Below are 24,467 nucleotides of genomic sequence, written 5' to 3' on the forward strand. Positions count from 1 at the left end.
CATTAAAAATGTGCATAATATATACCCCACTAATAAGATTGCGTCAAAATTTGGTAATGCTCATTTGAATTGTAATTTCTGTAATTTCAGTACTGAGTCAATTCATCTTTTCTTGTCAATTGATCTTTTCTTGTACAAATTCCTTGCTTCAGAATTAAATTTACAAATTGATTTATCTGTGTGTGATATATTCTATTTTTCTCATTGTAAATATAAAATAGAATATATAGAAAATGTATTTATTTTATTGGCAAAATATCATATTTATAAATGTAAATCTTCCTCAACATTACCCAAATTAAATAATTTTCTTTGTGACTTTTACTACCTAATTATGACATTAAAATATTAATAAAAAGTGTCAAATTTGTAAAACTGTATAATGATCTGTTGAATGTTACGTAAACTGAATTACTACCTTTGTACTTTTTTTTTTTTTAACTTTTTTCTTTCTTATATCCTTGTTTCCTTATAAATTGTCTTCCTTCCTTTATTTATGCTGCCATCCAATGTTGTATTTAAATGTTGAGGTTATTCTTGTTTATTATTGCATAAAATTATTCTAAACTTTATATTTATAACTTTTTTCAATTAATAAAAATATTTAGTACGTTCACATGTCCCAAACCAGTTTGTTCCAGCAATTCTGCTATTAAAAACATGAATTAATTTAGAACCTAATAATAATTAGCATTAACGTTAAACAATACTAAAATTACTTTACACCTCTCAAATGACAAAGCTTTTGCTCATATTAATACAATTCGGAAAAAAAGTCAACTTGTAAACACATTTCATGTTGATAAAACTTAAATACAACCAAATTAAATTAAAAGTAAAACTGTATGCTATAAATAATACTTTTTATTTGTAACATTTATGCTATTCGGTTAGTAATTTACTTTCGTCCCATCCCATCAGTTCTCTCGGTTTTGTAAATTGTTTTTATTTTCAACTGATTCATTTTAAAGATCCGATTCAAAAGAACGAATCGTTTGCGAATCGAACATAGCCAGCGTTTGGAAAGAGGCGGGACAGAGTGAGAGGGAGAGAGAGGGATTGCTATGGAGACTGGTAAACTGTACTGAGCAGGAAGAGCACAAACCATCAATATCAGATCAGCAAACATTTAATATGATAGCTATGATAGCTAACATGACTATTTCCGGTTGACGTTACTACAAATGGTAGGTTTGATTTTTTTTCTCTTCTATACTGTAATGTACTGTACGACTAGGTCATTTTGTTGCTGCTAGTATGAAAATCACAGCACATTTGTTTGCCTTAGCATGGATATGTGATTATGATATATGCTCTTAATTAACAGTGCATAATATGATTGAGGTTTATGCAGGAGCTGAATCTCAAACGTCTGAACTTCAATGAAAGATGCCACAAGCTCCCAAAACAATAATGCAGACCAAACTGAGTACCTGGACACCTCTAAATCACCAGCTCTCCAATGCTCATGTAGGTGCACCAATATACAGTATATGAGCTTCTGCTTTGTTTACTAGTAGAACTGCAGTTTCAGCATGTTGACTTAAGGTTTTATTTTTTTTAGATAGGCTATTAGTGATATGATAGCAGAGAATGATTATTATCAAATGTAAACACTTTTGCAGGTTTTTGAAGAGAGAAGAAATTTGCTTGGAAAGTGGGTAAGACATGTAAAAAATGCAGTATTTACACAGTTTTTGATATTTCGGTTGTATGCTCAATCCCTCTTCCTCTCTGCCCCAGTTTGAGAAGTGGACAGATAGCCAGCGGAAACAGGTGCTACAAGATTTTTTCTCCAGATGCTCTGTTAGCCAGCTGAAACATCTCAGACAGACTCTGAGCAGCTGGGTACCAGAGGAAGCCCTCGATTTCACTAAGGTCCTTCCCAGGGTCATATCACTCTATATATTTTCATTCCTTGACCCCCGAAGCCTCTGTAGATGTGCTCAGGTATGTGTCATTATTCAATTTACCAATAAACATGATTGCCATTGTATGAACATTTGATGCCATGATTAAAAATATATTCTATACATACACTAACATTCACACATTTTTTGTAAATTCTTTGACTAACAAAAAGCATTTATTTAAAATACATATTTTTTGGTAACTTGTCTTTACTGTCATTTTTGATCAGTTTAGTGCAACTGTGCTGAATGAAAGTATTAGTTTAGAGTGTTAAAGTAAAATACTAGCTCACCCTAAACTTTTGAACAGTACTACATTAGTGTTTTCTCTAATTGCTATTATATATTGATTTGCAGGTGAGCTGGCATTGGAAAAACCTAGCTGAGCTTGACCAGCTATGGATGCCTAAATGTTTGAAACTAGGCTGGTGCATAACCTTTACTCCAACACCATTTGAACAAGGTGTATGGAAGAGGCATTACATAGAGACAGTGCAGGAGCTTCACATTAGCAGGCCCAAGGTAAGATGTTGCTCAAAGGCCAAGAGTCTCATCAATTTGAATAAATACAGGTGCATCTCAATAAATTAAAATGTCATGGAAAAGTTAATTTATTTCAGTAATTCAACTCAAATTGTGAAACTCGTGTATTAAATAAATTCAATGCACAGAGACTGAAGTAGTTTAAGTCTTTGGTTCTTTAAATTGTGATGTTTTTGGCTCACATTTAACAAAAAGCCACCAATTCACTATCTCAACAAATTAGGATATGGTGACATGCCGATCAGCTTTTCAACTCAAAACACCTGCAAAGGTTTCCTGAGCTTTCAAAATGGTCTCTCAGTTTGGTTCACTAGGCTACACAATCATGGGGAAGACTGCTGATCTGACAGTTGTCCAGAAGACAGTCATTGACACCCTTCACAAGGAGGGGAAGCCACAAACATTCGTTGCCAAAGAAGCTGGCTGTTCACAGAGTGCTGTATCCAAGCATGTTAACAGAAAGTTGAGTGGAAGGAAAAAGTGTGGAAGAAAAAGATGCACAACCAACCAAGAGAACCGCAGCCTTGAGAGGCTTGTAAAGCAAAATCGATTCAAGAATTTTGGTTAACTTCACAAGGAATTGACTGAGGCTGAGGTCAAGGCATCAAGAGCCACCACACACAGACGTGTCAAGGAATTTGGCTACAGTTGTCGTATTCCTCTTGTTAAGCCACTCCTTAACCACAGACAACGTCAGGGGTGTCTTACCTCGGCTAAGGAGAAGAAGAAATGGCCTGTTGCCCAGTGGTCCAAAGTCCTCTTTTCAGATGAGAGCAAGTTTTGTATTTCATTTGGAAACCAAGGTCCTAGAGTCTGGAGGAAGGGTGGAAAAACTCATAGCCCAAGTTGCTTGAAGTTCAGTGTTAAGTTTCCACAGTCTGTTATGATTTAGGGTGCAATGTCATCTGCTGGTGTTGGTCCACTGTGTTTTTTGAAAACCAAAGTCACTGCACCCGTTTACCAAGAAATTTTAGAGCAGTTCATGCTTCCTTCTGCTGACCAGCTTTTTAAAGATGCTGATTTCATTTTGCAGCAGGATTTGGCACCTGCCCACACTGCCAAAAGTACCAAAAGTTTGTTAAATGACCATGGTGTTGGTGTGCCTGACTGGCCAACAAACTCACCAGACCTGAATCTATGGGGTATTGTCAAGAGGAAAATGAGAAACAAGAGACCAAAAATGCAGATGAGCTGAAGGCCACTGTCAAAGAAACCTGGGCTTCCATACCACCTCATCAGTGCCACAGACCGATCACCTCCATGCCACGCCAAATTGAGGCAGTAATTAAAGCAAATGGAGCCCCTACCAAGTATTGAGTACATATACAGTAAATGAACATACTTTCCAGAAGGCCAACAATTCACTAAAAATGTTTTTTTTTTAATTGGTCTTATAAAGTATTCTAATTTGTTGAGATAGTGAATTGGTGGGTTTTTGTTAAATGTGAGCCAAAATCATCACAATTAAAAGAACCAAAGACTTAAAACTACTTAAGTCTGTGTGCATTGATTTTATTTAATACACGAGTTTCACAATTTGAGTTGAATTACTGAAATAAATTAACTTTTCCACAACATTCTAATTTATTGAGATGCACCTGTATAATTTTTTGTGGCACACATTTTCCAGGTGCCTGTGAAGGAAGAGTTTATTGTCCCTGAGGTGAAAGTAGTTGGCAGCAAGATGGAGAGGTCACTTCCTGTGACCGGTCACAGGGAGTTGAAGTCTGTCCTCTCGAGTCTCCATGGGAAGATCAAGGATGGGAATAGCTTAGTGAAATCAGCCAAAGGTCTTCCGCCGTGGAGAGACTCAGACAGACATCCCACTGACACAATACGCTTTAACTATTTGGATAACCTTGACCCAGTTGAGAATGCAAGAAAAGCGTAAGTGAACAGCTTATTTTGTTTTGCACACAAATAGATACACAGTTGTAAAACTTTTTATTAAGCGGCACAACTGTTTTCAACATTAATAACAATAAGCAATGCTTCTTAAGCACCAAATCAGCATATTAGAATGATTTATGAAGGATCATGTGACACTGATGACAGGAGTAATGATGCTGAAAATTCAACTTTGCATCACAGGAGTAAATTACATGTAAAAATATATTAAAATAGAAAATAGTCATTTTAAATTGTAATAACATTTCATAATATTTTCTGCTGTTTACTGCTAAGCTGTCTTTATCTCTACAGACTCATAAAAGGAAAAACTGCTACAATAAGACAGGAAGACACTATAAAAGCACCATCTCGCTCAACATACAAGCTGCGCAAGGCCAAATCTTTGGTAAGCTAATATAATTGTCATGTGACTGTGCTGTTGATTCTCATACAAATCAGCAGCAGCAGCATGCAAAGAATTCTCCAGAGACGACATAACCAAGAGGCATCATGCATACTGATCAGACTATATGTGGGATATCATGGAAATATGCTGCAGAGAGGAAAAAGAGGGCACTGTGTTGCTGGGGGAAGGATACAGACATTGTATTGAGCATATATACTTTTTCACTAGAAATATAAGATAAATCAAGGCTTTTATTTGTATGTTTTCCTAGATGTTTTTATCCTTGGATCTCAGTGCAGCAGGAAAGCAAAACCAAAACAGGCCGCAATGGGCAGCACAGAACTTAGGAGCGCTTCCGGCTAACAAGGAGTCCATAAAGAGACTTTCCCAGACTTCCCAATGGAATGCAGGGATACGTCCTGGTCCTGTAAGGCCTCCAGTGCCCAGACTGAGTAAGGAGGGGCTCCGTGCATCACAGAGATCCCATAGAAGCACACCAAGTAAGCCCATATGTCTTTCAGTGCTAATTTTAAATAAGATATTGTGCTTTTATATTAAACTAACCTGACCAAGAATGTAAAATGCGATCTGGACCTCAAAACCAGTCTTAAGTAGCACAGGTATATTTGTAGCAATAGCCAACAATACATTGTATGGATCAAAATGAGCTATTTTTCTTTTATGCCAAAAATCATTAGGATATTAAGTAAAGATCATGTTCCATGAAGCTATTTTGTACATTTTCTACTATAAATAAATAAAAACTTAATTTTGATTAGTAATGTGCACTGCTAAGAACTTCATTTGGACAACTTTAAAGGTGATTTTCTCAATATTTAGATTTTTTTTTTGCACCTTCAGATTCCAGATTTTCAAATAGTTCTCTGCCAAATATTGCCCTATACATCAATGCTTATTTATTCAGCTTTCAGATGATTTTAGAAAAATTGACCCTTATGACTGGTTTTGTAGTCAAATACTCTTTGTAAAGTTGCCAGAAAAGTAATCATGATACAGTGTAACACAATTTGTACATAAATTGCTGTAATGAACATCATTCTGTTTCAGCTGTGTCTCTTTTTGAAGGACAGCCATGAAGGAGAACGTATGAAGAATCAAATAAAGCTTGACACATAAGGCCATCTACTGGATGATGTTGTGATTGCAACACGAAGAACGACTTGAAGTGATTCATACAAAGTTAATTTATTATCATGTCCTTAATTAATAATAATGTCATAACTTTATGTTGACAGAGAAAGCACAATGCATTCATATTGTTTTTATATGATTATTTTTTCTTCCTCGAGTCCCTCAAATGTGTTATTGTCCACTAGATGTCTCTGTCTGCTCAGAAAGTCTGAGTGAGCTAATAGTTGAAATGTATTTTTTATTGCTTATCATCTGGCTTTCTCAAATATAACATGTTTATGATTTTTTAAACTGATTACTGTATTTACCATGGAAAATAAAAACAGAACAAATATGTTAAACAAGTATACAACATTTAACCCATATTAAAATATTTTAAACTGATAAAACTGTACTCATCTGGCTGTACTTATTTTCACAGACTTAATGGTCATTGGTATAAAAGGTTTGTACTTACGCCACGATTTGGTCAGTTACCCGGATGCGTGGCCATACTGGTGATACTCAGATGTAAACAACAGCATGGATTGCATGGATAACACACTACTGAATACGTTGTTCTGCTAATTTATGCTGTCTAAACCACAGAAAGTGTGGAAGCTGCTAAATCATATAGAGAAGGACTTAGTGAGCAGGAAAGGGTGCAATATTTTGACATACTAAAGTTAATAGGTGGTAAAGATACATATGAGCAGTATTAAGATATTAGCCTATTATTTCACCTACCTAAACATAACTGAATAGAACAAACACGAATGTTGTCAGGATTCTTGCCCCGGAAATTTTGGTTTCAGTTTTTAGGGACAGTTTTTGCACTCTTCTCCTTGATTTGTTATAACTTTTGGCAGTCTATTATACTCCATATGTTTTTCCCGGCCTGACCGATTCGTACAGTCTAAAACTTGACAATAACTGACCATTTTCAGGAGTAATAATCAGCAAAATATGCGAGTTCCATTCAGTTCAGTGGCATTGTTTACATTCTTTGCCGCCAATATGGCCAATTGATGACGTTGTGAAACCACTCCATACACCTTTTTCTTAAATGCGGAAGTAAGCCTATGGGTGAGACTTCAGGTTCATTATCCGCTATAGGGAAACGATGAGAAGAATAACAACGTGCAGTAAATGGTAAAACTGTTTGCACTACAAACCAGTGTGCTCATAATTAACATGGTAAGACACACCAACTTGCAATATCAAGCAGCAAAACGAGCTGTTTTGTACAGCTAAAAATAGCTGGACGCTGATGAGACTGGACGTCAGACCCATACAATTTACAAGTGGCTGCACCCACTCAAACGGAAAGAAAAGGGTGGATAAAAACTTTATTTTCAACTCGCCTACTCTTTTAACCATATAAAGCCTTACACAACGTGTGCATACACCTGAACAAAAAATGACCACTGTTTTTCATTTTTTCTGTCATTATCTCAAAACGTTTTTTTCTGAATAGTCGTTCATAGTTGTGGTAAACAAAACGCTATTGAAGCGGGACTTTTATTTTGAAGGCTTGCCTGTCAGGTGGCCATTTTGAATCAGAGCGCCTGTCGCTGTGTTCACGCGGCTGGCTCTTTGGCTGTAATATCTCGTACTCTCTCGTACACAGTTGACTGAGTCAAACTGAAGTAGGAAAGCGAAGGTGGAGCTGGCCGGGGGTTGACTCCGTAGAGTTGACAGTGAAGTAAAATCCCTGGAAAAACTGTATTTGCGGAATCTACTGGTAAGTATAATATGACTATATAACTGTGTCTAGCTTTTTATTAAACATGGGGGAAAGCGTTCATTCGTCCACAAGCTTGTATTCACAATAGTCAGCGCCAAAAGTGCGTTAGCTCGTGTTCTAGCTTTCTGTCAAACGACTCAATTTTCCCAAAAGCCGCAGGAAGTGTGACTCCAGCTTATTGTAGAAAAAGTAAGTCTTTCATTCTTTTAGCAAAAGTTTTGTTTATACTTATTTTCAACGGAAACGAGAATATTTTAACATTTAAACCTCAGTCAGAACGGTTTAAATCGTAGAGAAATGCGTTAGTGCTTCTCAGTGATTTATTCGGTGTCTGTTTGTGCGAGAACCGTTATTATAAAAACTTTTTAGAAAGTTTTAAAGGACGTTAAATCGTCACAGATTATGTGTCTATACTAAATTTATGTACTTTCTCATCTGTGTGTTTTATTAGTCTACTAGTATATTATAGTGAAGCCCACCCGCTGGCGGTTAAATTGAGTTGTCAGTTGGCAGTATCTTGCGAGCAACGGTGTTTAACTGCCAACGCTTTATCAGCTTGCTGTTTATTCAAAAACACGTCTGTATCTGATTTTACATCTTTTAAATGGAAATTAGGATTTCAAAAGCATCATATCTCAAAGTGATATGTGATACATTTGTGTTTTCTTTAGTAAATAGGTTATAGACTGCTGATATTGTTGAATCCAAGTAATATCTTGGTGCAGTAAAGCATTTAACTTTACTTTAGGTTACTTTGAGCTAAATGAGTCTGCTAAATGCAAGATTTTTTACTTCAGACAACTGCTCTGTGCAGATTTTTTGCATAGTTTTCGTTTGCTTCTGTTGTTGGGTGTTTAAATGTCCGAAATGCTAGCATTCCAGTCATCCACTAAATGTAGCTTTATACAATTGTATTTCTCAGTATAAAGCTTCTTTCAAAGTACTAAGCTCCAGGTTGTTATTGTCAACCTCAAGCCACAACAGCTGTTCCTTTACTGACACTCAGGAGAGCTGAGAAACTAAAATCCCACCCGTTGGATCCTGTACAGGAACTGATGGAGTGCCAGTTAGGAGGACATCCCCATAGTTTGAAGCGTTTCTCTAAATTGCTGACATACTTCTCTTTCAGTTTCTTCAATGCTACAGTCAGTTTTTGTGCTTCTCTGGACAGCCAGAGGGTTTTTAGATTTATTATTGTTTTCCCAGATCATTGTGAAATGCTGCCTGCTGCCAGACGGATGGCGACAGCTGCGGTGCTCTGCATGCTGGTTGAGCCTCTGGGCATGGCTTTGCACGATATCTTTTGAAATGACAAGGATCTTATTTCAGGGTAGTTTGACCAGTCTCCTATCCTGACAGAGTTTTCATTGTGGTTAGAAAAACACAGAAGCACCTGGAGATTGATAATGGTGTACTTTTTGTGGCCAAGTATTTCCTCTTACAGTAATATTACCCATGCAAAACTGCATGAAATTCCTTTCTGTATTTTCCCTGATCATAGACTGTTGGCTTAAGCTTTTTTTTGTCCTTAGATCTGAAAAGAACAATATCTAAGAAAAAGGCCTAAAATAGTGTGCATTTCACTCCACATGTGCTGCATTTGTTTTCAAGCCCATCCGTGCTGAGTAGCTAATTGATTGATCTGAGTCATTTTCCTTTTTCAGGCTTTGATAGGCATCCCATGCCATGCCCGAGCACGGTGGCAGAGCATGCGAAAGATCGCGAAAGGGAGTGCAAATGGTTGTAGTGAATGTGCAGCGTTTTGGCAGTGTGTAAATACATTGTGTGTCGTCCAAAAGGCCTCTGCTGCCTCATCCAGCTGGCAACAAGGCATGTGTAAAATCACTTGTTAATCCACAGAGGTCGTTTGTCTGTTCAATACAGTGCATGTGTAGCAGCAAAACAGGATGCACTTTCAGTTGTTTTAGCCGTCCAGGGTTTTCTATGTTTAATTGGATTAGACTACTCATGATTTGTCAAGCTTTCAAAGCTGATTAGATGATTACATCAGTACATTGTTATCATTACATCATGAAAAAAAAAAATTAAGGATGCACTGTATCATACTGGTTATTGGAAGAGATTTTGTAATGTAATGTTTTGGTTGATAGACATGTAATTGGTGCTGCTCGTTTCCTGTATTTTTACATGCATTACATTTGCTGCTCACTTAAAAACTTCAATTAATTTTTTTTAAAATCACTAATAATTTAATAACTGTCTGGTAAATGTAATCATTAAAAAATCTTTTATGTTATGATCACTTACTTGTTGCATTGTATCAGTTGATTTTAGTTTAGTTTATTTTTTATTTATTTAGATAAAATAGTTTGAATCCTAAAAAATATCTGACATTTGTTGGTTATTGGCCATAGAAAATAATTAAGTTTACAGTTATCCAATGCAAATTACGTTGCATTTAAGGTACACGTTCACATTTGATCAGTTGTTGCTTTCCCTGGGAATCAAACCTATGAGCTTGGTATTGTTATTTTCATGCTGTACTGTTAAAGCTACAGAAAACAATAAATGCATTTCTGTTAAAAGTTTGGAATCAGTAAGACTGAAATATAATTTATCCCTGTAATGCAAAGCTTACTTAAGTGTCACATGATCCTTCAGAAATCATTCTAATATGCTGATTTATTATTAGAATTATCAATGTAAAATATCTTTGTGGAATCTGTGATTCTTTTTTTTTCAGGATTCTTTGATAAATAACAAGTTAAAAAGAACAGCATTTCATCAAAATATAAATCTTTTTTAACAATGTAAATTTATCACAATCACTTTAATAATTTAAAACATCCTGGTGAATAAAATTATACTTTTTTTTTTTTTTTCCAAAAAAAAAAAAAAAAAAGAAAAAAAAATACTGACCCCAAACTTTTGAACAGTACTGTATATTGTTAGAAAAGATTTCTGTCCATTTTAACTTTTTATTCATCAAAGAATCCTGAAAAAAAAAAGTATCACATGTTCTAAAAAAATATTAAGCAAAAACTGTTTCCAGCACTGATAATAAATCAGTATATTAGAATGATTTCTGAAGGATCATGTGACACTTATAACTGGACTAACAGCTGATGAAAATTCAGCTTCGCATCACAGGAATAAATTATATTTTAAAGTATATTAAGGTAAAAATCATTATTTTTAATTTTAATAACATTTTGCAGTATTTATTTTTAATTTTGATCAAATAAATGCAGTCTTGATGAGATGAGAGACTTCTTTAAAAAACATTACAAGTCTTACTGATCCCAAACTTTAAGCGATTAGTGTAGATTCAGTTAAAAATGCGATTTCCGGTTCCCCACTAGTGTTTAGTCCTATTAGTTGCATTGTTGTTGTTTTTTTGGTTTGTATGTATTTAAAAGATAGCTGAGTGACTGTGTGGATGTGTGTGTTTTCCTGACTACGCTTGGTATTATCTGGCTTATTGTTTTTGTACAAGAGGATCTGCAGTTCAGTTACTGGATTTGTTGGCTTGAAGCAGATGGACTCAGACTCATAATATGCTTAGTAACTGAACTTTAGTAAACACTCACATATTTCTGTGTGTTCATCAGCAGATTGCTGCTGGGAGTAGTGTTGTCACGGTACCAAAATTTCAGTATTCGGTACCAATACCAGTGAAAATCCACGGTTCTCGGTACCAATTTCGGTACCAAATCAAAACACAAAAACATGAACTGAACAACACACTATTTTTATTTATAACAAACAAAAATAAAACGAAGTTTTGACTTGGAAGCTGGTATTTTGGGCTGAGGTGATGAAGCTTTTGCTGGAATCCCCATTTTTCACTGTATAAACTAGCACTTGATCCATACATGTGAATTTGTGGTTTGTGGTCTTCTTCAGCCTGCAGCTGTAAAAGGAAAATATAATATACTTAAGTAAAACAATGGGCTGAGTCTGACTAAATGCAACATTAGATTGACACCAGCTAAACAGAACTTTATATACAACTTTTCAGTAAATAACAAACCTCAGCTTTTTAAAATAAATTTAGATAAGATTACTTATATTGAGTGTATGATATCAATGTTACACAGACGGAAACTGTAGTATTAAAAACACTTTACAAAAAGATTCCATTTAACATGACTTAATAAACAAGTGTTACATAGCAATTTCTTCTTAATTTCAAAATGTATTAATAAGTTGTATCTGCTGACATTATTTAACGCACAATGAACAAACATGAACGATCAAATGTTTGTATAAAATAACATTCACACACATTAATTAATGTTCACTCACTGTAACTTGAGGTTAGATAATATATTAAGTCATGTTAATGAATGGTATCTTTTACCAAACTATACAGGACTGCATTTGACTGTACTTTTATTTAATCAAACTGCGCGAACTATATTTTATAGCCTAGAACTGCTTTTCTGATTGACCGATTTTAACATTTGTTCTCTAACACATATTTTAGCTACACAGGTCATTTAAAAGCCTCAGGTGTGTAAAAATAGTACACTATCATGTCCTGTTTTTTTTTTTGTTGTTTGTTTGTTTGTTTGTTTTTGAATAAACGCTATAGAAGCATTAAACACTTAATAAAGAAGTTTATACTCGTTAGCATTAGCCGCGCTTATGATAACGATTAACTAAGCAAATGGCGATGTTTATTTAAGGTATAATTTTTATAACGAAAGCTCTTAATATAAAATTAAATTAAAACTTACCTGCTTGAACTTTCATTAAATCTGGGTGTCGGTCTTTGAGGTGTTTTATTAAGTTTGATGTATTTCCTCCTTTTGAGAGAGAACTTCGATGACACCGTTTACAAATGGGTTTCTGATGATCTATGATGTTGCCCTTGTCATCAGTCGCAAATACAAAATATTTCCACACGTGGCTCCTTCCTCCTTTCTTTACAACAAGCGGATTCCGAGCAGCCGCATCAGCAGCACCACCGGTCGCCATGTCTTGTGCTTTTATGAAGAAGACGCAACTGCACAGTGCGCACTTTTCGGATAGCGCAGCAAGAACCGGGTTGACCGGGTGCTCGGTACCACCGGTACTTAAGAAAACCTGGTACCGTAACATTTAATTTTTTTTAGTACCGACTTGGTACCGAAGTACCGGGTCTTTTGACAACACTAGCTGGGAGATTCAACTAATACAGAAAAATCCAGTAGCCTGATTTGATTTGAATGTCTATTATTAGGTATGCATGATGCTTAATATTGACAAGAAGTAAATAAATTGCTGGCCTGGGTCTTAACTGTGATGTTCTGAAATATACTGTATTGTGCAACACCGGTGTGATGTTTTCTGTTTTTCACTTTCGACAGACTTCCTGCTAGTTTCACACTTTTATTTCCTCCCTGTGTCTGAGAGGCGATTATGCTGAGGTTATTCGCAGGGGAAGTAGCTTATTTGAAATGCTATGATTGCAGAAACCACTGGTAATATTTTTACATAATATATTAAGTATGATGTTTGCAAAAGCTTGTAGCTGTACTGTAGTGCCTGAGAACACAAGCATGGTTTTGTTAGCTGCAGGCGATCTTGTAGGTGATAACTGTGCATACTGTGAGTTGGAGTGTTTCCAGACCTGACTCCTCAGCTGGCATTTGAACTTGACTGTAACCTTGGCCGTCTGAGTTGTCTGGCTCTTCTCAGTGATGCTACTTTTTCGTTCAGTTGAGCAGCTGCTGGAATTTAGATTTATGGTGTTTTTGTCCATGGTAACAGTCTGTGGAAGCACTGTGTGAATGAAATGTATCATAGCCCAGATATTCTTTCTCTCTCTCCATCTCTCTTTCTGTCTTTAATTTGGACTCACTTTTTTTAAATGTATGTAACCTGGTCCGTGCTTCACAGTTTATTTGTTGCTATGTGTTTATCTGGACAGGAAGCTTAGCCAAATACCAAATGCTTTTTTTCCTGTGACACCAAGAAACAATGAATTTTTTCATGAAGTCTCCATGACCCAGATATTTCTTTTTCTGATAGAGTCAGTCAGGAATCCAAAATAGATACAAAGCTAATAACAGGTTTAACCCCTTTTTTGCAACAAATGCTAGTATGCTTGGTGAATAATTAGTGTTTTTTCTGATTTTTATTTTTTTAAGCTAGTGGTTTTTGAACATACCATAGAGTCATGACAATTACATATGAGTCCATGAGCTCAGAAGGTTTGTGTGTGTATGTGTCACAAACCTACAGCCTTTTTTGTAAGTTGGGCTGCACAATTTGGGAGTAAAATCAAACTGTTTTTGACATTTGTCAAACATTTCTGAAACTGTTTTAAATGTGATTTAGGGCTGCTAATTATGTTTTTTTTTTTTTTTTTTTTAACATCTTTGGTCTTATTTCTAAGTAAAAACATTTTAAATAATGCTTTTCTTATATTTTACTGTAAAATAAAAAAATTGAATGGTTAAGAGAAATATTATAAATAATTTTGCAGTACAATTGTATAATTACAATACAAATATTTATGGCTTCACAGGGAGTAAAATCAAACAGATTTTTTTCCCTGAAACAGTCATTTAATTGCGATTTAGGGCTGCAGATTTTGGCCAAGAATTTTGTGATTATATCAATACAACTATAAAATAATAATAATATTTTTTTAAATCGTTGTTATTATTACTGAGTAAAAATACATAAAATTATACTAAAAAAGGGGGTATTCAAGAAAAACACTTTAATTCTATTTTGCAGTACAACTGTAAAATTACAATGCTAATATTTATGGTTGTCTTGATCTGTTTATTTTAAAACGTTAAACCATCGCGCATATATTTTGCTTGACAACTGCTGGTTTATAAGTGCTTCTCATTAATTATTCTTAAATGCACATTATTAAAAAAACAAAATACTGGATCATGAGTTGCTAGTGTGGAAAAGAACATAGTGCCTAGGGGTCGATTGATTATCAGTCTGGCTGATTATCGCCAACGATATTAAGCATTTTTATGGTTATCGGTATTGGTCATTTTCAAAACCGATTTGCAGATGAAATGATTTAAAAGCATTTAAAAAGAGTGTTTTTGTCAGAGCCCTTGTTATTCCTAATTTTGACATTAATTGTCATTTTTACACCAGACATATTGGTTCAAAATATCGGTTATCAGCCTAGTTGTTGATCTGTAATAAACGGTATCGGCATCACCCCTGAAAAACACATATCGGTTGACCCCTAATAGTGCCACTAGGGCTGTCAAACGATTCATCGTAATTAATTAACTACATACACATTAATCTATGTATATTTATATATAATTTTAAATTATATATACATGTAAATATTTTATACATGCAAGTGTGTATTTATATATACATACATACATACATAAATATACACAGTACTCACGCATAGATTATGTAAACACAAACTTTTATTTTGCATGCGATTTAATCGCAGTTAATCATTTGAAAGCCCAAAGTGCCAGACTTTACTCTAAAACACGCTTTGCGTTTATTTCTTTATTTGAAAGCCTGAGCAATTTGATAATCGTACTAAAAGAAGTTGCAATTTTTTTTTTATTTTGATTAATCGTGCAGTCCTAGTTGTGAGACAGTGAGTACATGCTTAAATTATGCTCGAAGGGCAGTGAAGACCCTCTCTCCCCATGTATTCTACGACATGGATCTTTGTATTTCAATGCTTTTGAGATGCTTAGATCACAGAACAGAAGTGCTATTCAGGCTGTAAGAAGAATTGTACGCCTCCGAGTCCTACACGCTTTATGACAAGCTGTGGAGACTGTCTCTGAATACCAAACCCCCATTGGTTTACGCACTGAGGCTGTTTTGTGTTTTCCACACTCTTTTCCTGTGCCCGATATTCCAAAATGCCAAGAACGTTGACTAGATGAAGTTTTTCCTACTTAAGTGAAGAGAAGCCATTATCTGAATGATCTAAATTTCTTCAGACACTATAAACATTCATACTGTTAGGACCCGAGGTGGATATGTGGTGTTTGAATGGGATGCGTTGTTTTGGAAGTGTTGCTCCACCCCTCATGACCCTATTGAGCACGGTGTTACGGCAGAGGAAGCAAGGCAGCTATTGTGGCAGTGTTTATGTCGCCCTGCCTCTTGCCACATTGCCCGCCCACCAATGCCCATGTAGGGGCAAAAATCAACCAGCCTCCTTCAAGCCTCAGTCACATTTCCTGCAGCCCGAGGGAGGCACAGTTCTCTTAACCCAATTTTAGGTTTGCTGTCCTCCACAGTCAAAACAGAGAGGTCTTTAAAAATGGATGAAACCATGAGGTCTCGCCCTGTGGTGTCTCTGTTATGTTATAGTGTATAGGGTGGAGCAGCCCTTCTGCCTTTTAGCCTTTTATGCTCTTTACAAGTCTCTTGGTTGAAGAAGTCAAAGCCTTTTATTATGACAGGCCTTTTAGTCTGTTGATGCAGAATATCACATCTGATGGTGTGTGTTCATTCAAGAAGCAGGTTTAAGCGCGGCTCACTGACCTTTATGCACTAGACTGGTGTTAAATATTTTATTATGCTTTAGACCACCCTGTGTAGTTGGAAAGCTTTAGATTTGAGTTGTATTTACAAACACAAGTTCTACTACAGTTACAGAGCAAATTTGTTGAAAACCAGCATTATTTAAAAGAATGATGCAATTTAGTAACATTGTGAAGGTATATGCTGTTTAATTTAGGAGTCTGGAAGTGTAGGTGTTCTGACAAACAGTATGAGGGTGTAGCATAATTATCTAAAATAGACATGGCTGGCAAAGTTAAAGACACAGCATCCATGACAATGAGCAACAAAACCCTATAAAATCTTTCTTTTTTTTCTTCCACAAAATTCTTTGTTTTCCTTTTAAATTTAGCTGGATTCAGTTTTAATGGTTTAAATTATAACCATCAAAAAGCAAATCTAATGAATTGAATTCCTCAAGAATTTATTAAAAGTTTTACATTACAGGGAGAGCATTATGATTTAATACAAAGTTATTATCAAAATGGTCGTAATTGAAGCAATAAAATATTAACTGTTTGGTGCGCATTTTAAAATGTAGTCAAATGAAACTGTAATTATTCCTTTTATTTTTTTGCCATGCAAAATGTTGTACAGTAGGGGTTTACTGTTAAAATTAAAATATGGAAGAAGTATTGTGATATTCCTTAATAAAGTTTTAATAACTTTTGACAAGTAGTTGTCAAGATCTGAGTTTCTGTGTGTATACGGAAGTCTTCTATGCTTTAGTAATTACAGACACTAGTCTATTTTTCAGTCTCGTTAATTGTCTTGTTTATTGTGTTTTTCTCACACAAACTCTGTAAAAATTCCAGAGCAAATTACCTAGTGTTTTTTGTAGGGATGTAACGTTATCAAAATCTCATGATACAATAATATTGTGATATTTAAAAAAAAAAAAAAAAAAGACGAATGAATAATTTTTTTTTTTGTACATTTTAAAGTTAAATTCTTCTACATAATGCACTTTGAGAGTTAAAAATAAGAGCTCCAACCCATGTTCTTAACTAAGAAAACTCTAGAAAAAAGTTAGAAAAAGTCAGTGAATTGACTTGTACCAGAACTTTCATTTTATTTATTTGTGATATACTCAGTCTAGATTACATTCACACTGGTGTTTTATGAAGCCAAACAAATTAGAATATGATAATAAGAATAATAACAACAATGACAGTAATAGCCATATATTGTGAAACATATGCACTGCAAAATAAATGAAAATGAATATTTCATACATATATAATTTTTGTTTTACACTACAGTAGGGAAATTACAATACTACTTTCCTAATTTCTACACTTGAAAGAGATATTTTGAATTTGGACTGCAGTAACGTTACTCATTTAAACCGCTAGCTGTCAGCAATACAGCAGGAGAGTTTTTATTTTGAAGGAAAACTCCAGCTTCAGTGAAAATAGGCTTACAAAAACAAGTCTCACTACCAATCTAGTGAAATGCTGTAATCATCTGCTGCGATTAAAATACAGCATAATTGGTAACTGTTTCATTCCCAGATGCATGCTAAACTCACAGCACATGCAATAAACGAGTTCACTGCATTTATTCACTCTGAACTGAGATGTTCTGAGGTGTGAAAAACATCGGATCACAAGCTGATCACCTAAACGAAGTGCGCACTTCGCTTCGAAACGAGCAGACTTGATGAAGGGATTAGGCCATGTTGCGTTTTCGGTTTTAGTTCGTTTGACACATACTGTGTCAGAGCATAATGTCCCAAAATACAACTTTAAAGACCTTATATTTTATAATAAGAAGTTTAAATATATTAAAAACTGCACTTTTTGCTCAAAAGACCTATAGTTTCATATCGTCATGTGACCACGATAATATTGAGACATTTTTGCTATAGTGATATCACGATATTGATAATATCGTTACATCCCTAGTTTTTTGGCAAACCTAATTTGGCTGATCCCGTCCAAATGCAAATGTCTGTTTGCAGATGTTGTATTATCCCAAAGCTTCTCCTCATGTGTTTTTTGACCTAACCGAGCTACCATTTGCGCACCAATCTTATGCATGCTGCTCGTACGAAAAAAAATAGAAATAAAATTAATAAGAAGAACCAAATCGTGGAAAATGCTAAGAATGGCCATTTTAACAGTCAGGTAAGAGTCTAGATTAATCTACTCTTATGTGGGTTTAATATAAGCAGCTACTTCTATAAACCATTAATTTTTTTTAAATGTTTTTATAATACATTAAAATGTGCTGTATGTGATGCACACAACCACATGACGTCTAGAAAACACTCCCACCTCTGTAATAAACACAGATGTTAGTCCAAATTGTTACATGAAATCACAGACCTGAAACTCAAAAGTAGATCAGAAAACTAGTCCCATCCGAATAGGGCTACAGATGCTGAAGTAATGAATTAAGGTTTTGCTGATTAACAGTGTAACTGTTACAGTATCTGATATTTTACTTTGCATATGTTTAGATGCCCCCTTATGTCAGTAAGGTCAGTAAGTACTGTGATATTTCTCCATTATCAATGCTATCTCAGCAACAGCACAATGGAGAGAAACCACTAGAATTGAGCTACTTGCAGCTAATGGAATTGTTGTGGAGACAGACAGGAAATGGCTGTTTTTACTACACTGTTATTGGTTCAGCTAGACTTTTTGTGTGGTGTCCTATCACTGTGTTTTCTACACTGCTCCGGTGTTTGTCAAAACCCGCACGGAGCATCAAAAGCACGTGAACTCCCACACATTGTGCAGTAAGGTCACTTTGCTATATTTCTTCTATGCCATGAATGCTATAGCACGTGCTTGTGTGTATGTGTGAGTGTGTGTAGGTGAAGCTGATACATTTCTTTCAGTAAGAAACACAATATTTAGACACTGAATCAGTCCTAATCTACCAACTTTATCATAAATCATCATATTGTTGCTGTTTATTAGCTGTTCCTACTAATAAAATAAAACAAAGAGAAGCACTTGTTTTGATTACCAAAAAAAAAACAAAAACAGTACAACTGGAAAGTGTGATTCATGGCCTGTCAAATGAATGTTGGTGTGTACACATGTAACACCAAACCACTAAATCTTGCATCAACATTTTTGTTTGTTAAAAGGATTAGCATTATAGTGATAATTAGGTATGGCAGTATGGCAGGCATATCACACCACATAAAGGTTTCTGTTTTGTAGTAATGTATCTATATGGTTTATTAATTAAATGTTTAGTTTGATATTATCTTGGCATTTCCATTTTTTCTAAAACAAAGATATTAAGTACTTATATATTTAGTGTTACAAACATCCAGAAAATGTGTGGGCGAAAACAAAACAATGACATAATAAATAGCCATTAATAGCACCTAACAATGTCTGTTTGTAAATTTTCCTGTGGCTACCTAACTAGCAAATGCAGCTTTTTGAATATAGGTAGGTTTTCTGTTCATTTTGAGTTTGTTTTATGTGAGCTGCTTGTGAGATTACAGTGCTTTTCAAAGAAACAGGATTACAGGACCCCCCCTCAGTCATACTTTAAATCCCACTGAACCAACCCATCCTTAAAATCACATTCTTGTAAGATTAGCCATCCTGTCTATTTTTGCTACTGCTTACAGTATGTAAAAAAAAAAAAGTCTCTGCCTCTCATTTCAAACTGTTATCATTGGCATGTTACTAGTTCAAACTAGTTCAACAGGGGAAATAACTCGTTGCATATACAACAAGAATTAGACTTAATAGAGTTAATATTTGCGCTTGCTGTGCTGATGCCATGGTATTTCCCAGAGTTTACTTCTGCTTTTTTACTTCTGCATTGGCTTTTTTTTTTTTTTTTTTCTTCATGGTGGTTTTGAAGTTTTACACTTCGTTGACCCTTCATGCATCTTAACCTTTGAATGAACTGCGTGGAGTGACTCTTTAGAGCTTCTTGAATGGCTGATGTGTTGCCTTTATGTCTGGGTTAAAACACTCTGCCATTGCTCTGATGATGTGCACAATGGATATCTGAAATTGATACCTGAAAAACACCTTTTCCTGCTTTAATATAGTACTGCATGATGATAATTCTGAGCAGGTTTACATTTGCTTTTTTCCATCTATTTTAAATTATGTGAATCATATCCCCAAATATATATAGAAGGAACTAAATCTTGCCTCATGATTACAAGCAGATCTTTTAGACCAATGGTGATGTCATCACCTCAAAGGCCTGTCATTGCCTGGAGGTGGTACAATTTCATGATGTGGACATTGTTTTTGGGAAAGATCACCATCTGTTTCACCACAGTTGCTTTTCGCTGCTGCTAAAACAAAGTAGAATGATCAAGTCAAGTAATCTGTCTTTTAGTCAGCAGCCTCAGTTTGTCAACAGATGTCATGTTATGTTCTTGCACTGAAATGATTGTGGTAACACTGTTAAACTAATCACACTCGTTTACTTGTAGTTAGACTGCAATGTGTGCCAGCCAAGTGAGAATGGGAACTGGGAGTTGTTTGCTTGAATATTTCATGCTGTCGGTCATTTGGCCTGGGTCGTTTGAAGAGCCCATCTGCCTCTCGCAGTCAGAGAGTTTTGTCCTGGAGGTTAGCAGCTGGTCAGAGTCTAATGCTTTTAAAAAATGGACTCAGCTCCTCTTCTGAGTACTTGAGTGTATCTGAGCACTTCTGTTTGCGGTGATACTATGGCAAGAACTAAACTGCTATAGTAAGACAAGAACAGGTATTGTTTTGGTTTAAGGACAACTTTGATGAAAGGTTTTGATCCAATTCAAATGTTGACTACTGTAGTTTAAAAGATCTTTTGAAAATGTGTGGTTTCCTCACTGTATATATCTCGTGTAGTGTCTATACTATTTTGAAAGGATGAGCCAGTGTTTTTTTAGCATTATTTGTATTAGGGCTGTCACTATTCCTTGATTCAATTCTTTTAAAAAAAGAATTTACTGCAATTTGCCCATTTCCAGTCGCTTTTTTATGCGCTCTGTTTTTCCGGTTTTACTTTCGAAATCGATCCCGTTTCCATTTTCGTCATATTGAAAACGTTAGGCTGCTTTTAGCCTTATGCTGGTGTTGGTTAATTTTCAGGCAATGAAACGAAGTAAGTAAATAATTAATAAATTAGCGCGATAATAATGTGGATCTGCGATCTCACAGGCTGGCGATAGGACAATATGAATATTGAGCATATCGCCCAACACTGCTACAGTTGCATGATGGGTTGCATGATACATTAAACCCATTTAAGAATCATAATAAAGCATAATGCTGTTGTGAATTCACAAATGCTATGATTCAATTAAATAAATATATCTCTATCTGGGAACGCAACGTGCCATTTCATCAGATTTGTACGGTCATTTATAAACATACGCAAACACAGGAAAATACAGGAAAATCAGTATCTTTCTAAACATGCTAACTGTTCATTGTAATTTCACAATAAAAGTTCAAACTCTCACTATAAAAACAAATGAGTTTACACGTTTTGTTATCCACATATTCAAGAAATTGTAGTGGCTATAGCATTTATAGCATTTCTGTCATTTAAAAAAATGGCCTAGTATTAAAGATTAAGTGGATGTTTTCATTAAATATTGTTTAGCCAATATTAAACAAGGATTAAATTGCGCAAACTGTAAAAACAATCATTAGGCCATTGGTGCCTGCTCTGGTCATTTGTTATAATGCCAAATGTACATTAGTGTTATTGTTTATAATGCATTATGTATTTCAACAGCTTTGTTCAATAAAGCCATATGATTACTTGCTTTTGATATTTTATTTGAACTAGTGTTGTCACGGTACCAAAATTTCAGTATTCGGTACCAATACCAGTGAAAATCCACGGTTCTCGGTACCAATTTCGGTACCAAATCAAAACACAAAAACATGAATTGAACAACACACTATTTTTATTTATAACAAACAAAAATAAAACGAAGTTTTGACTTGGAAGCTGGTATTTTGAGCTGAGGTGATGAAGCATTTGCTGGAATCCCCATTTTTCACTGTATAAACTGCCACTTAATCCATACATGTGAATTCAGCAACAGCTCGGTTCAGTTTTCTTGCCTCAGGTGAGTTTTTGTCGTACTTCTGCTGCTGAAAAGCATCTGGAACCGTTGTCTGCTTAGGAGTTTGGTTCATGGTCTTCTTCAGCCTGCAGCTGTAAAAGGAAAATATAATATACTTCAGTAAAACAATGGGCTGAGTCTAACTAAATGCAATATTAGATTGACACCAGCTAAACAGAACTTTATATATAACTTTTCAGTAAATAACAAACCTCAGCTTTTTATAACAAAGTTAGATAAGATTACTTATATTGAGTGTTATATATCAATGTTACACAGATGGAAACTGTAGTATTAAAAACACTTTATTTTAGCTACACGGGTCAATTAAAAGCCTCAGGTGTGTAAAAATAGTACACTATCATGTCCTGTTTTTTTTTTTTTTTAATAAACGCTATAGGAGCATTAAACACTTAATAAAGAAGTTTATTCTAATCCTCGCGTTAGCATTAGCCGCGCTTATGCTAACGATTAACTAAGCAAATGGCGATGTTTATTTAAGGTATAATTTTTATAACAAAAGCTCTTAATATAAAATTAAATTAAAACTTACCTGCTTGAACTTTCATTAAATCTGGGTGTCGGTCTTTGAGGTGTTTTATTAAGTTTGATGTATTTCCTCCTTTTGAGAGAGAACTTCGATGACACCGTTTGCAAGTGGGTTTCGGATGATCTATGGTGTTCTCATCAGTCACAAATACAAATATTTCTACACGTGGCTCCTTCCTCCTTTCTTTTCAACAAGCGGATTAAGAGCAGCCGCATCAGCAGCAGCACCGGTCGCCATGTCTCTGTGCTTTATGAAGAAGACGCAACTGCGCAGTGCGCACTTTTCGCATAGCGCAGCAAGAACCGGGTTGACCGGGTGCTTGGTACCACCGGTACTTAAGAAAACCTGGTACCGTAACATTTAATTTTTTTAGTACCGACTTGGTACCGAAGTACCGGGTCTTTTGACAACACTAATTTGAACTAATTATTATTGCCTCATTGCTATTATATACCATTTAATTAATGAATTAATTGTCTATTTTTATTACCACAAAAAAATGTTGGAATTATCCGATTACTCGATTTAATCGTCAGAATAATCGACTGATTACTCAATTACCAAAATAATCGTTAGTGACAACCCTAATTTTGAATATTTTGAACCTTTTTTTTTTTTTTTTTCGTTTTTTTTTTTTAGGTTTTTTAATTTTAGCTTTAGTTATTTTAGTACTTCAACTAGGTTTTTCATCTAATATATATTTCAAAATATTTTCTAATGTTTATTTTACTATTCTTTGTTTCAAATAATCAAATAATCTAGTTTTAGTTAACAATAACTGTGGAATAAATGTAATTTGCTACTCAGTATTATAGTCTGGTGTTGAGAGAGTGATCACTATTTTTGACACGTTTTTCCTGAATATTTTAGATGTGTACATCTACTGAACAAGATTATAGTATTACATGAAAGACCTCAAAGCCAACAGACATGGATGAAAAGCCACAAACTGCTGTTTTGATTTCATAGAGATTTCAACTACTTTTCCTGTGTACATGAGGAACTTTCTACTTTCTAAAAATTAATGCCCAGCATGTGATGTAATTTATGATGTACTTATCCAAAAATGTGATCTAGTTTCGATCATCTTAAAACCTTCCATGCTAGGTTCAGCCAAAAATGACGCAATTTCTCTGCAGACTTCACTCCCTCCTTGATTCTAGGTCAGAACATAGTGTTTATCATCCATACTGCTGTTGCCTTAGAGGAAAGCTGTTACTTAAATGTGCTTCGCTGTGCAATAACCCCTGAGTTGTCATAGAGATTGTTGTCATCCTAGCAGATGCATGCATGTGTGTGGCAGCCTGTCTTTTTGGAAAAATCTATGTTTGTTACTTCAGTTTCTGCAATCTTTGGATTTTTGCATGTTGCAGAGATTCTGCGAGCGGAAATATTGCATTTAAATGCAGATAATCTGAGAGCCGGCACTCTGCCTGCTTCATCCTTTTAGTTTAATCTCAAATGATAACTGCAATTCAGCATAGAGCAGCTTGTGTTATTGGGGTCACTGGAAAATTCCACTGCGAGTTCTGAAAAACATGTTTATTCTCTGGGAATTCTCTTTTTCCTGATTCCAATACCTGGACCTGCTGAGAGGGAAATACCACAGATAAAATATCCTCACGCTGCTTTGGCCCAGATCATGGCATGCTAAAGAAGATCCTACTGAGATATTGTGCAAGATCTGCAGCTGATTCAAAAACACTGTAGAATTTATCTGTCAAGCTTTTTCATTCAGAAATTCCAGTGGTTTTCCA

At 35.1% G+C, this 24,467-nt stretch overlaps 2 protein-coding genes across 5 annotated transcripts in view; both read left to right on the forward strand.

Annotated features, from left to right (window-relative positions):
- Positions 1-1,071: 1,071 nt before the first annotated feature.
- Positions 1,072-6,255, forward strand: fbxo16 (F-box protein 16). Of its 4 annotated transcripts, none has more exons than XM_051139172.1 (9): positions 1,072-1,187; positions 1,345-1,470; positions 1,626-1,661; positions 1,744-1,950; positions 2,268-2,432; positions 4,084-4,340; positions 4,656-4,749; positions 5,021-5,249; positions 5,818-6,255. In XM_051139172.1, the coding sequence occupies exons 2-9, from the start codon at positions 1,390-1,392 to the stop codon at positions 5,844-5,846; spliced, it is 1,098 nt and encodes a 365-aa protein (XP_050995129.1). In that variant the 5' UTR covers positions 1,072-1,187; positions 1,345-1,389; the 3' UTR covers positions 5,847-6,255. The 4 variants fall into 4 exon arrangements, with proteins under 4 accessions (XP_050995129.1, XP_050995127.1, XP_050995130.1 ...); XM_051139170.1 differs by having other exon boundaries at positions 1,083-1,187; positions 1,328-1,470; XM_051139173.1 differs by having other exon boundaries at positions 1,083-1,187; positions 1,328-1,470; positions 5,836-6,255.
- A 1,197-nt stretch (positions 6,256-7,452) lies between these two features.
- The window catches only part of fam49a (family with sequence similarity 49 member A), a 28,229-nt gene continuing 11,214 nt past the window's right edge, over positions 7,453-24,467 (forward strand). Inside the window, 1 exon segment of the mRNA XM_051139201.1 lies at positions 7,453-7,624. The gene's annotated coding sequence lies outside the window, so the exon portion shown is untranslated.

The sequence above is a fragment of the Labeo rohita genome, chromosome 20, assembly GCF_022985175.1.
Source record: "Labeo rohita strain BAU-BD-2019 chromosome 20, IGBB_LRoh.1.0, whole genome shotgun sequence".
NCBI lineage: Eukaryota > Metazoa > Chordata > Actinopteri > Cypriniformes > Cyprinidae > Labeo > Labeo rohita.